Below are 13917 nucleotides of genomic sequence, written 5' to 3'. Positions count from 1 at the left end.
TATTCTTTGTTTTTTATTGTTATGAGGTCCTCTATTTTTACGAAAAAGAGCATTTTAGAGTTAGTAATAGGTGATATACTTAAATATTGTAAAATTTTGAATTCAAAATCATAAAATAAGCTTTCAAGTCAGTTGTATTAATTCAAATATTTGTTCTGCAATCTAGTTTCATAAACAAGATACTCTCAAATGGCGTTTTTCCCTGTAAAATTTTTACATTATGATTAGTCACGTATGAAAAGTGACATTATTCAAAGATGAATGATAAAAATAATGCAGTCAGAAAGGTTTTAGGAGTCAGACACAAAGCAAATCAAGCACAAGTTCGCTTGAATAAAGATCTTGACGAAGCCGTTTCCGAAGGTATCAAGCTTTCTTTCCCAGAAGCAAATAACATTCAAAAATTTATTGTTCTTATTCAGCCAGCAACAGGCCATTGGAGAGCAGGCAAATTTGAGTTTGAATTTACAATCCCAGATGACTGGCCAATTACAAAACCAGATATCAAGATTTTGACTCGAGTATGGCATCCAAATATTGATGAAAATGGTGCAGTATGCTTGAGTATTTTGCGTGATAACTACCTGGCAACATTATCAATTTCCCAATTCGTTGCAGGTCTTCAATACTTGTTCATCGAACCAAATCCTAACTCTCCACTAAATACCGAGGCCGCTACAATGTTTAAGAATGAACCTGCCAAATTCCAAGAGACAGTTGACGATTATATTGAAAAATATTGTCCAAAATAAAAATCAATTGCTAGTAGCGTTATATTCATAATAGTAAGCAAAAATATAAATATGTCTTTTCCAAACAAACAATTACCTAAGTAAAAAGTAATCAATTTTTTTTTACATTTTTAATTTTTTCTTTAAAAATCATTTTGACCATATGCTAATTCATTTGAATATCACATGAGGAGTATTATTTCTTATAAATTTTAATTCCTGAAATATATTTGAAGTTAAAAGTTTGCTGAATAGGCATTTATATCCCCCAACAAATAAAGATTCACAAAAATATCTATACACATATGATCCAAATAAGTTATTTCATCTTCGAAATCATCAATAAAAACCCACTCCATAAAAATATACAGAGATACATAAATTAATTTTTTTCTACATCGAACATTTCCAGAAAATGCAGAAAAGTTTATTTCGATTAAAATATAATTGTAAATTTAAGAAAATAAAAAATTCCAAAATATTTTATGATGTAAGCATGAGGTGGACGAATTCACCGTAATCGATGATACCATCCTTGTTTGTATCGGCTTGAGCAATCATTTCATCGACTTCTTCTTGTGTGAGTGGTTCTCCGAGGTTCTTCATGATATGAGCAAGCTCTGCAGCTGTAATCTTGCCATCGCCATCCTTATCGAAAACACGGAATGCATCCTTAATTTCTTCTTCTGTATCGCCTTCCTTCATCTGACGGTTCATCATATAAAGGAATTCATCGAATTCAATTGTACCATTACCATCAAGATCGATTTCGTTAATCATATCTTGGAGCTCGGCTTCAGATGGATTCTGTCCAAGAGAACGCATAACTGTACCAAGTTCTTTAGCTGTGATACGGCCATCACCATCCTTATCGAAAATGTTGAAAGCTTCACGGAATTCAGCAATCTGTTCTGGGGTAAGATTAAGGTCTTCTGCTGAAGTCATTTAATCTAAAAGTGACAATCTTAATAAACGTTTTTTTTCCCTTTCTGTAGCGATAAAAGTTTATATGTATTTTCTAAGTTAGCAATTGTCGGAGTTTCTTCATTTTAACAAATGTGTGAAAAAGTTTTCAATTTTTACACTATTTTGGAATTCTTAATGAAGATTGATAGCTTCACAAAACATGTTCTTTTGAGGAGGAGAAATTATGAACATTTTGGTATCTTGAGCTTTCACAAGCTTTTCTATAAAGGATTTGAATATTTAGACTGATAGTATATGAAAGGTTTCGAAGTTAAGGACTGGATTAGTATTCATATAAATTTGAGTTTTTGTTTCATACGAAAAATATAATGCTAAGTGCATATTCGTCTAAATTCAAGAGATGAAGATCGAGAATCGTGATTAAAAATTATCAATTTATTGTTGGATGTTATTTCATCAAAACTCTCTTTCGCATACTTACAAAGTAATAGTTAACTATTTTAATATTCCTTTTACATATTGCCAAAAAAAAGGAAAACTATATTTTCTATATTTCTCATTGCGATGAGACTGAACTTCATCCATGACTATGTGATGCATATAAGAGTAGTATATTTTAAACCAAATTCTTTATTATTGCATTAATAATCAATATTAAAAAATGAATCATAATTAGGTTTAATTCACTTTGAATATGAATATCACATTCAAATGATATATCTATATTAAATATCTTCTATTAATGCTGGTGTTGCATATTTAGGATCTAGACATCCCTGTTTCGCACGATATTTCGATGGATCAATAGAGTAATATTTATGCGATTGGAATGTAATTCTTGTGGCTTTATATCCCCAAAAGAATTCTGCAATTCCATTGTATCCAAGGATACATAACAAATCATAAAAAATTTTGTATGGAATTGTGGTGCAGCATCGCAAAATACAAGAATTTCCGGCAACAGCATTTCTTGTGAAGCTTTTTTGAGTATTATATGTTAAAACAGAAGCATCAACAGTATAAAATGGCACGCATTTATATATAATCTTTTCACCTTCAATATCAGGTAAAATACCATCTTCTTGCCAACTTGCGTAGTCACTTCTTGGAATGCCTGGCTCAGCTGCATTAATCCTATTTCTTTCCATTAGTTCATTAATTGTCATATATCCTCCTTCTGATTCAAGTATAAACGGACAATTGCAACGAATAAAGCAATTAGAATTATTTATTTCATCAGTTGTACCATTGAAAAGGAGATACATTTCTCGTGGCCTATGCTTTAAATCTGATACTCTAATATAAATGAAACTTAGTATTAGAATCGAAAAGAATATACCAGAATACACTTTGAAAAAATTATTTGAACAGTATATTGATGTCATTGCTATACCAACATTTAAGTTGATCAAACAATTGTTGATTAAAATTTCAGCTTTCCGTGTTATTATCATAAATATTATTGTTGGAATGCATGGAATTATTGAGTACAATAAATATTTATCGCAAACTTTGCAACGAATTTTTGAGCAAGTTTCATTGCTAGAACAATTGCATTCTGAAGTTAATGACTTCATATTTGATGAGCTTGAAACAAAGCAAATGATTGAGAATAGTAGCATAAGCAGCTTTAAAAATTCTAATACCAACCAAAAAGTGGTTTCTGAATCAGAATATATTTTTAACTTCTCTAACACTTGTATAGCAACAAAAGATATAGATATATCATAGGTTTCAAATTTACAAAGAGTACATTAGTGGTTTTGATATTTGAGGGAAACGTTGATGCACCAGAATTCAAATTTTGAGATCAATTGAATATTTCAATACCTACGATAGGATTTTATAATGTTTATCATATATCAGTTAATATGTCATAATATTTATTTTATATTAATTTCAAGCAGAATTTTTTGTGATGTTGTTGTCGATATTTTAAATTCAGGAATTAGTGAATTGTATAAAGCAGCTAACTATTACGATCTTGTTAATGAAGAATTTCCACTAGTTTTCCTACTCTTTGGTCTTAAGACAACTCATATTATGCTTTCCAATAATTGACCATCAAAACAGAAGGCCAGATTTAATTGAATCAGATAAACAAAATCTCATTGGATTGCCAATGATTTTGAAGCTTATAGATCATCTCAAATCATCCACATGGTTTGAACCTCATCATATTATTTTCCGTGAGATTCAAATTAATCAAATCACAAGTTTCCTTGCTCTTTCAAAACCAACGTGCAATTATTGTTTTATAGTTGCTGATGTAGATGAGAAACCAGATCCTTTGAAATATAGGGGAAGATGGATCCAAATTCTTAAATCAATAGGAAAATTCATGGAAAATACATCACTTCTCAAGGAAGACTGGGCAAAACTATAGGATCATATTGGAGAACTCTCATAAATAGATCATGTAGAAATAACAATCGATTTTTGCAAGAAGCATGGAATAAGATCTTATATAAGATATAAGTAAAAATTTTTGTAGAATTGAGATCTTTTGTTTGGAAAATATGGGGCCATTTTGGCACAATTTTGAATACTCTGTGAATGTGAACATCTCAATTCTCCTCGATAATTGAACATTTAAGCCATTGTGATAAAAATATATCTTAAATCCGTTAAGTTAGTACCTAAGACCTTATAAACTAATACATGAATAGAAAAATTCACATTTAACTTTAACTTTATTATTTTCTTGGTAAAATCCCCCCAAAAATTATAATAAGCATTATTTTTTTTTATTTTAATATGAATGCTCTGGATTAAGTCAAACTCAAAAATATCATGCACCTATCCAAATGATGATATAAGTTTAAATCCAATCAATTAAATCATAAATTTTAAGCATCTAAATTGCGGGTTCAATTATCTTACAATCATATTAATTAAAAACAATTGTTTAAAATCAATATATATTGAGGTTATTTAATCTCATTTGGAAAACTTTAATTCACGAGTCCATTTTAATGAAAATATTATTAATTATATGTATATATAGTAATTCTCATAGCGATAAAAAATGATGATTAAAAATTTAAACAAATTATTAATTATTGATATTTTTAATACATTTTGATTAATTATTAATTAACAGAAGGATAATATCATTTCAATTAAAGTACGATAATTGAATTTTCTATAAATCATGGTGATCACAAATGATAAAATGTATTCAAAAAATTCAAAGCAAATCAAATTTTTTTGAATGAAAAATTTTGGTTAATAACATCAGTTCATTTTTAAACATGCTTGTCGGAAACAAAGCACCATCATTCAAGGCTGAAGCAGTCTTCCCAGATACAGACTTCAAGAAAGTTTCCCTTGATTCCTACAAAGGAAAATGGCTCGTTCTTTTCGCATGGCCACTTGACTTCACATTTGTCTGCCCAACAGAAATTATTGAGTTCTCAAACAAGTTTGAGGAGTTCAAGAAGCTTGGTTGTGAAGTCATCGGTATGTCTGTTGACTCCAACTTTACACATCTTGCATGGATCAACACCCCTCGCAAAGATGGAGGAATTGGATCTCTTCAGTATCCAATTATCGGCGATCTCGGCGCAAAGATCTCCAAAGCTTACGGGTTCTACATGGAAGAAGCAGGACATGATCTTCGTGGTACTGTTATCATTGATCCACAAGGAATTGTTCGTCATATTCAGATGAACCATCCAGATGTTGGCCGCAACGTTGATGAAATCATTCGTCTTGTTAAGGCTTACCAATTTGCTGCTAAGCATGGAGAAGTCTGTCCAGCACAGTGGCATGGTGAAGGCGATCTCACAATCAAGGCTGATCCAAAGGCTTCCAAGGAATATTTCAACAAGGCTAACAAATAAGAATAAAACATCTCAATTAACAACTTCTTTAATTTTTTCCTATACTGTATATATCGTTTTACATTAATTAAGCATCTAAAAGCAAATTTAAATTAACAAGCATGTCATGAAGCTCTTTGTCAGAATGAAATAAATAAAGTTTAATGATCTGTAGCGTGAATGTATATAATTGCAACAATTCTTTAGGTAAAAAAATCAAATATGATATAATATAATTTCGGGCTTCAGTTGGCTAGGCTTGCCCGAAGGGCAAGCCCAGCCAACTTCAGCAAAATAAATATATTATGATTATAGGAAATGAGTTTATACAATTAAATTTGAATTTGTGCGATTAATATTATATTTCAAAGATTATTATGTAAAACATACGAGAGATTTTTATATCCATCGAAGTGGTTTAGGGAATACTTTGAGATTTTAGAGATTTTTCGAAAGAAATATTGAAAGCAAAGCATTTATTAAGAATTTGTTGTGAAATGAATACACTTCGATGAGATATTACATCAGTTTGTTGCTTGGCAAAATTAGAGCTGAAGTCATGTTCATAAATGAAGAAAATGTCTTAGCTATAGTAAACGGTTGTAATGTATTTGAAACATTAATAGTCTTATTGTAATCTGATATCTATGCGATCATAGATATTTGTTGAGAAAGTATTTCGGAAATTATGTAATTTGTAAGGATATTGAGGAGCTCTAAAGTTAAAGATTAATTAGGCATGTGATGACAAAGAACTTGTTATAGACGAAAATCTAGAATTTTAGAATTTTCAAAATTCATCTGTAACCAAATGGGCATATTGTGAATCATTTAAGGTATGATGGAACACAAATAATGCATTAGATCAATGTGATACATTAGAAGTTTGTGCAGAAAGTCTGGTTAAGAAAAGATGAAAATGTGAAATGAAAAAACAATATTTCTCTCAATTTTTCAAAAACTCTTTGTCTATCGTTTGGGAAGCGGCGCTTCACGCCGCTAATTATATTTTGAGAACAACTTTGGTTGTTTGTTCGGCAAACTTATTTCAACGAATTACGATTTACAATCAGATGTAACATAATGATATCAGATTGATTTTGACTTTTGATAATAAAAAATTATTAAATAATTTGAAAAGTTATTTTCTTCGCTATTTGATTGGCGCTTTGCGCCAATCAAATAGCTCAGATTAATAATATGATATTATTTTAAATATGATGAAAATTTTTGAGTGAAAACTATCAAAACTAAGTCTTAAAAAATAGATATTTAAAAATGGTTTTTGATTGTTACACTACTTGTGAAAAAATCTCGATTGAAAGACATTGAATTTAGTTTTGAGAAGACTGTTTTTCATTTTGAGAATTATTAATTAGCATATAATTATAATCATATTGTATGAAGTTATCAATTCTCTTAAATTTTGAAAGCTTAAGAAATTTAAAAGCACAAACAAATATATATTATTAAAATAATGGTATTGATCAATTTGAAAAATTTTGAAATTTTGAATACGAATTTTAATTTAAACTTTAATAGTTGTAACAGAATAGGAAACATCACAGATGGCAACTTAGATTAATGAAAAGTTGGAATTTTTTCAATAAAATTTTATTCATGAAAAAAGATGCATGAAATACAATAATAGTAATATAGATACGTTATACAACATGTTACATAAGTGATCACTATAAGCATAATAGCTTTAAACAAAATAATCATATCAAAATTTGTATCTGTAAGCAGCAAGAGTGTTATATCCTAATATTAACTGTAACTACTTATTAGACAATGAATACAATATAATGCATTGATTAATAGGCTAAAGAAAAAAAATTATATCCTTCAATTTGGACAATCCGAAATTTTTCTTAATTAATTGAATTACATATACATTAATTTACAATTAAGTGATATCAGCGATAAACTTATATGCACGTTTAACTTTATCAGATTTCAAATGAAAACATGGATTTCATTGCATGTTTTTCAATACTAGCTCCAGAAAAATGATACAAAGATGAATAAATAGTAATGTCCCTAAAATAAGGTACAAAAAAAAAATTATCAACAATATACTTAATTTCGGCTATTATGAAAAAGTGAATATGTCAAAAACATTTATTCCATCATCTTGTTATCTGTACCTCACCACGGACTAATATGAAGAGAGATCAATTTCCAAAATTTTACCAAAAAGAGATTAGGCATAATTTTTATGGCCAATCTTTATGATTTGTTATACAGATACTAGATCTACTACTCCCCAAAACAATTCATTTTTTGAATGGCCCCCTTTTTTAGGTTTTCATTTTATGAAAAATGCCAATATTATACGATTATTAATATATTTATTTTTTTATTCTCAATAAAGGTATTCAAAAGTCAATATAAACCATTCAAAATTGAGAGGAAACTCATTGAGAGGCTCGGAATTCGAGTAGTGCGGAAGGGTAAATTTTGAGAGCCAAAATTTCAAATCCCCTCAATATTTCAAAGCCCTTCTACTTAGATTTTGTGACTACCTTATATATATCATCTATCGGCGCGCGGAGCGCGCCGATAGATGAATGAAAATTTATTTTTATTGAGTGGTTTGAGAGCATCTCAAATTTTTTCGAACTCAATAAAAATAAATTTGGATTTGTACATTCAATACAAACACTTTTTAAATGGAATTTAAAGAGTGGTTGTATTGAATTTGTATAAATTATATTTTCAAGTTCTTTATATCAGAATTATATTTACACCACATTGCAAACTAGAAAATAATGTCTGAAAATAAAAAATCATGATAATATTAAACTAATTTCTACAACTTTATAAGAAAATCAAGCCAGAATAATATAGTTCTTTATCGTTATGGATATACTATGACTCTCTTTCATTTGCTTTATAAATACTAATATGCTTATTATGCAATAAATACTTTTCCTGTAAAAGTGACAAACATTCCAAGTTCGACTCGGTTTATATCGTTTTTATCGCTTCAATTTCAAAATTAAACAAATCTTTCAAAAATTGAAACAAAACTGCCATACACTTCAGATTTCCTGGTCCCATAAAAATGTGCAATATTAAATCAGGCATCTTTTGGTTGTGATTTGAAATTTAAAATTTATTACATTTGAGTCCCTTAACTCAAATGTCATAAATTTCAATTCTTAACATGAATACAAACGCTTTTTAAAAAGCGTTTGTATTCAAATGTTAAGGGTATAGTCCACTAAAAATTTTTAAGTTTTGACAATGAAAATAAGCTCTGTGACCATGTAAATATATATCTATGCAAAACGAGAGGTTATGCCATAATTTTTTTAAGTTATCAAATTTTCCTTTTTTTGAGAGAAGTCTCTCAATAATTTGAGAAGAATCTTTGATATAAAGAGATACACATTTGTAGAACGAAGTAAGTGTTTTCCAAACATTTTATATGTTCATCCTGTATAACAATATAAAGCTGCATAGTGCCATCTTGTGCGTTTGCTATTTTATGTACTTTTCATTGAGATAATCCCTCTTCTCGGGTGATTTTAACAGTCAACTCAATTTTAAAATAAAGATTTCATCAAAATGATTTCGAAATTCGGATATTGATTATATAAATAGCACTGTTAACATATTTTGGATGAGTAAAAAATACCTTGTTTTGTATGCATTTAGTACACCTTTATTTTTGATTAAAACTATAAAATTTTTATTCCTTATATAATAAATAGTATATGTTACATAAACATGAAATTCAATAGCATTCAATTTTGGATTTTTTAGATTTGGTAAATTTTAGAAGAAATAAAATCAGCAATCAAAATAAAGAAACTTTTTTGTATCTTCTATGATTACCTTTTGGTACTAAATTTTGCATTAATAAGTAAATTATCTGTATTATTCTGTGAGCACAAGCCCTCAGTTATGCTGGTAGTGAATGAGGAATCGTCATTTTGCGAAGAGAACGCGATTATTAAGGTAATTTTGAGAATTGTCTTGAATTATTTAAAATTAAAGTTAATTGAATAGGTAGGATAACTAGCCTTTGCTAAATTTGTATAATTTGACCTTATTCTAGTTGGATCTGAGAATGTTTTGCTGAAATAATAAATTATATCGCCGATTTATGAAAATTTCTCTGATGGGACCGACTCGCTGAAACGTATTAGTGTTAATGGTAACTTGTCTGAATTTTCAAATTTTTTTCGAAATCCAAAAAATCACAAACAAAAGCATCAAAATTAGATTTGCATTTAAGGTTTTCATTTTTTTTTGGAAAATAAAAATATTTTTTCCCCAATAAAGTTTTTTTTACTTTTGAGAGGAATAGAAACGTTATTTTGGAATTTTGAAACGACAGAAATGTTCCATTTTTAATGTAGATTCTAAAATGGGGTCAAATTTTTGATTGAACCGTTATCCATTGAAAAACCTCGATTTTAAAATGTTATTCCAAAATATTCATCTAATGATATAGTATATATTTATTAATTATTACTTTTTATTCAATTTTCACTTTTGGCGGGATTTCATTTTTTTGTTGTTGTATGGGCCATATTGTTCACCCAAAACGGAAAACAAAGGCAATGCATAACATTTTACTCCACGAACGTCGTCGACTCTCAGCGCGACAGATGCTTGGTGCTTGCATAATGACCGGAATGCCATATACAAAAGGTGCTCGCTTTCTTTCTCTTTGTGGAACTAAGCCCCCTGTGAAGAGTGGTGTCATGAGACAACAGAGATTTTGTGACGATAAGATTAGAAGACTTAAAAGTATTTCCCTAATGCTGTCGAGAAAGTCCTTCAGTGGTTACTTATCCATTGATGCAAGATGGACGCACAGGCGAAACTCGCCAAGTTGTACAGTAACTGCGCTCGATGCTGTCACAAAAAGAGTTCTTGCATGCGTGAACATCAACCATATTGGTGGAAACAGACAGCATGCTCAGTATTCCGGAGCTTCCAACAATATGGAAAGTGCTGGAACTCGAATCATCTTGAAGCAATTAAAGAAATACAATATCTTGAAAGATGTTAAAGAGATTATTAAAGACCGAGATAACAAAAGTGTCTCTGTCTTTAAAGAATTTGGCGTCTCTCATCTTGAAAGATTCGATCCAGGTCATGTATCAAAAAATATCTCAAAAGATTTTACAAAGTTCTCAGCTTCTCATAAGACAGTTGAAGTTTTCAACGACAAGACTCAGAAGATTGAAAAAATAGAGAGACCTTTCTGGGGTCTGAATGCAAGCCTAAGTATGTGGCTTTGGTCATGTTTTGCCGAAGAAAATATTGACAAACGTACGAAAATGTGGGAGAATTGTGTCTACCATTACGTAGGCAATCATTCTTTTTGCGAACCGCACAATTACAAATGCTTTGAATGGCAAAAAGGTGTCAATTCGATCCAACTTCAATTCATGCTCTATGACTGGGTTCACAAATGGACACCCATAGTTTCCAAAGTTTCTTCCAAAAATTGCATGCTATTTGGACAAATCAAGAGCCTGGAAGAACATTAACATTAGAGTTAACGTTGCAATCTTAGAATGGAATGATCCAGAGCATTTTCTCGGAGATATACAAAAAGCATTACATCTTCCCCACTTCCAGAAGATTGTGTCAAATCATTTGAAGAGAATTGTTACTCCAAAATGATATTGAAACAAAAAACTGTTACAAAAGGTTCTAAAAAACAGAACAAATACAAAAAATCCATTCAGAGTGTACCAGGAGGAGATTATCAAGTTTTCAAGTCCGAATGGGAATCAGAAGACGAAGACATTGATGACTTTGATTAACGAAAATTACATTTTATTTATTGTTTTTGTTTTTAATTAAATTATTATTATGCTCATTTTCTTATTTTGATTTTTTCTCATTATGATATAAATAATTTATTAATGCATTTATCCAATAATTATGCTATGATATTTTTATGCCTTATTTCATTTCTCTTATATTTGATAATCTGGTAAAATATAGTTCAGACTATAATCATTTTAGATATTGATATATTTATATAGGTTAGAATAAAATTAGTTTCATTTTCTACTTTTATTTTGAATTAATAATTTATAATATCAAATATTATGGCGTAACCTCTCCTTTAAAATATAGATATATATAGGCCTATAGAGTTTATTGGCACTCTCAAAACTCTAGAATTTTGAGTTTACTATACCCTTAAGAATTTTTATTTTCATAAACTCTAATCAAATAAATTGTCACTTTTTACAATCTCGTGTTTTATGATATTTTTGTTAAAAAAAGGATATTCAAAATATAGTCCAAAAACACACATCAACTAGAAACAATTTACACTTTGATCAATCATCTAATGATGTTTGGGAACTCTTTTACAATACATCACCTAATTCAGTACCTATTCAAGGTACAAATGTTATAGCCAGATCAACGAATAATGAGTGCTTCTTATATAACTGTATGTTCATTAATATTACAACCAATACTGCCATTTATTTTACAAATGAAAATAATAATTTTCTTAATTCCGACTGTTTATTTATTAACTGCAGCAGTGATAGAGACAGTGGATCTATCTACTTTAAGTGTGATAGTTCTATTGTTCAATACCGAACTTGTGGCTACAAATCACAAATAAACTTTTATGGTGCACATCATTCATCAGTAAAATTAGTTGATAAATCAAATAACAAAAATTATCTTTATGATAGTTCTTTTTATGAATGCGGAAATTTAGAAAATGGCTGTACAAATTATCTTCGAGGTGGAAATATTGAAGTTAAATCAATCAACACAAGTTTCTGTGAAGCAAAAAGTTGGTCACGAATAACTCTAAATATTCCAACAAATCTAGGTAAGGTATCACATTCATCATTTTGTAACACAACATCACATGATTTAATTATTGAATTATATAGTGGTAACTTTAATTTTAATTTTTGTAATGTTTTGAATAATGAACATACGGATTCCGATTCTGTAACATTTTATGCATCAAATTCAAAAGTTCTTATTGATCATTGTTCATTTTTTGGAAATACAGGACCGGGGGCAGAATTGATGTCATTATTTGATTTTGATTATGATCATGGTATTACAGTTCAAAATTCTTATGGTGACAGATTTGATCAAGTACCAGAAGGAATTAACATTATTTATTATTTTAATTTTGAAAGAATATATTCTATTCAAAGTCTTTCTCACTTTTCAACACATCTCTGTGAAGCAAGATTTATTACTAAATGTAAAGGGCCTGATAAATCTGCTTCCGATGCGTTTCATCATTTACCATTTTACATGAGACGAGTGCGTTAATTTTTCAAGAATTGATTATCATCTTTTTTTTTCTTTATTATTCTGGAGTGTGCCATCTTTAGTTGCGTGTCCTTCGCAGTCAACACTCAAATCAAGGTCTTCACGAGAAAGTAAAACTTTGACAACTTCGATTTTTTTCGCTTTCAATCGAGTTGAAAATAGGAGTTCTCTTCATCAAGTTCTGAAGTTTGATATCGATGTTTTCGTGTTTCAGCGACTCTTCGACAAAACTTGTTGATCCGTATTTGGCTACAACATGGAGAGGTGTCCATTGTATTGAGTTTACGCAGTTCAAGCCAACGTCATCTCTCTCAGCTAACAGAATGATTAAGTCAGAGAAATCATTCGATAAAGCGATGTGAAGATGTTTGAAACCGGAATCGCCAGGAAGTTGTGGATTGACATCTTTATCGTTTAGAAGACACTCAACGCACTGTTTGTGGTGGAGAAAAACTGTTGTCGACGCGTTGAGTGTTTTCTTGTCGACGCTGCTCTTCTCTATGCCTGGAACATTCAAGAGAAGTTCTAATGTCTCTAAATATCTGTTACGAGCTGCCATGATCAATGCTGTGCGAGACGAGTTGTTCATGGCATTGACATCAATAGATGGATCAGAAAGGAGAAGTCAGAGAACATGCGTGGTGCCATTAATTGCACCGCGATGAAGAGCAGCCTATCCTTTGTCGTCTTTGTTGCTGATGAAAACATCGCCATTTTTCTGGAGGATGGAAACAACTTCTGCGTCGCTTGCTTCAGCAGCATACATCAGTGGTATCAAATCCATGTAATTAACAACACCTGGAATGGCTCCATGAGAAAGAAGGTAGTTGAGGACACAAACTTTGTCTGATATGGCGGCTGCTCATAACATCGGTGTAGCTTCCATTTTGAAGTTTTCCTGGCTGATGTTGGTGAAGTAAAGAGTGTAGAATCAATGGAAAATCTCAAAGTGATGGTACTGAATTGCAATTGAAATCAAATGTTTCAGTGATTGGTTGTTTGGAACGATTCTACGTATGATTTCGATGTTGCTACCTGCAATGGCATATATAAAAACATTCTTGCCTTTGTTTGATTATTGTTTCAAATTTTAACCAGGAAGGAAAAAATATTTTTGGCTTTAGTTCATTTCCATCGCG

The 13917-nt window shown here is 30.2% G+C and overlaps 6 protein-coding genes across 6 annotated transcripts, besides 2 other annotated features; 3 read left to right on the top strand and 3 right to left on the bottom strand.

Annotated features, from left to right (window-relative positions):
• Positions 1-246: 246 nt before the first annotated feature.
• On the top strand, positions 247-779 carry TVAGG3_0961280 (NEDD8 transferase protein; the record flags this gene model as incomplete). Its single annotated transcript, XM_001326888.2, has 1 exon — positions 258-752. One exon carries the CDS (start codon positions 258-260, stop codon positions 750-752), a length of 495 nt encoding a protein of 164 aa, XP_001326923.1.
• Positions 780-1170: 391 nt separating this feature from the next.
• Positions 1171-1683, bottom strand: TVAGG3_0961270 (calcium binding protein family; the record flags this gene model as incomplete). The annotated part of the gene is made up of 1 exon (XM_001326889.2): positions 1215-1676. One exon carries the CDS (start codon positions 1674-1676, stop codon positions 1215-1217), a length of 462 nt encoding a protein of 153 aa, XP_001326924.1.
• A 700-nt stretch (positions 1684-2383) lies between these two features.
• TVAGG3_0961260 (uncharacterized protein) lies at positions 2384-2923 on the bottom strand (the record flags this gene model as incomplete). Its single annotated transcript, XM_001326890.1, has 1 exon — positions 2384-2923. The coding sequence occupies one exon, from the start codon at positions 2921-2923 to the stop codon at positions 2384-2386; it is 540 nt and encodes a 179-aa protein (XP_001326925.1).
• A 1899-nt stretch (positions 2924-4822) lies between these two features.
• TVAGG3_0961250 (tryparedoxin peroxidase) lies at positions 4823-5721 on the top strand (the record flags this gene model as incomplete). Its single annotated transcript, XM_001326891.2, has 1 exon — positions 4913-5503. The coding sequence occupies one exon, from the start codon at positions 4913-4915 to the stop codon at positions 5501-5503; it is 591 nt and encodes a 196-aa protein (XP_001326926.1).
• A 2978-nt stretch (positions 5722-8699) lies between these two features.
• Positions 8700-8721: a mobile genetic element.
• A 1344-nt stretch (positions 8722-10065) lies between these two features.
• Positions 10066-11662: a mobile genetic element.
• Positions 11663-12878: 1216 nt separating this feature from the next.
• TVAGG3_0961220 (2-5A-dependent ribonuclease family) lies at positions 12879-13367 on the bottom strand (the record flags this gene model as incomplete). The annotated part of the gene is made up of 1 exon (XM_001326893.1): positions 12879-13367. One exon carries the CDS (start codon positions 13365-13367, stop codon positions 12879-12881), a length of 489 nt encoding a protein of 162 aa, XP_001326928.1.
• A 45-nt stretch (positions 13368-13412) lies between these two features.
• On the top strand, positions 13413-13628 carry TVAGG3_0961210 (uncharacterized protein; the record flags this gene model as incomplete). Its single annotated transcript, XM_001326894.1, has 1 exon — positions 13413-13628. The coding sequence occupies one exon, from the start codon at positions 13413-13415 to the stop codon at positions 13626-13628; it is 216 nt and encodes a 71-aa protein (XP_001326929.1).
• Positions 13629-13917: the final 289 nt, after the last annotated feature.

Source organism: Trichomonas vaginalis, chromosome I (assembly GCF_026262505.1).
Source record: "Trichomonas vaginalis G3 chromosome I, whole genome shotgun sequence".
In the NCBI taxonomy this organism is placed as follows: domain Eukaryota; phylum Parabasalia; order Trichomonadida; family Trichomonadidae; genus Trichomonas; species Trichomonas vaginalis.
Note: the sequence above shows the minus strand (reverse complement) of the source record. Positions and strands in the feature narration are given on the sequence as shown.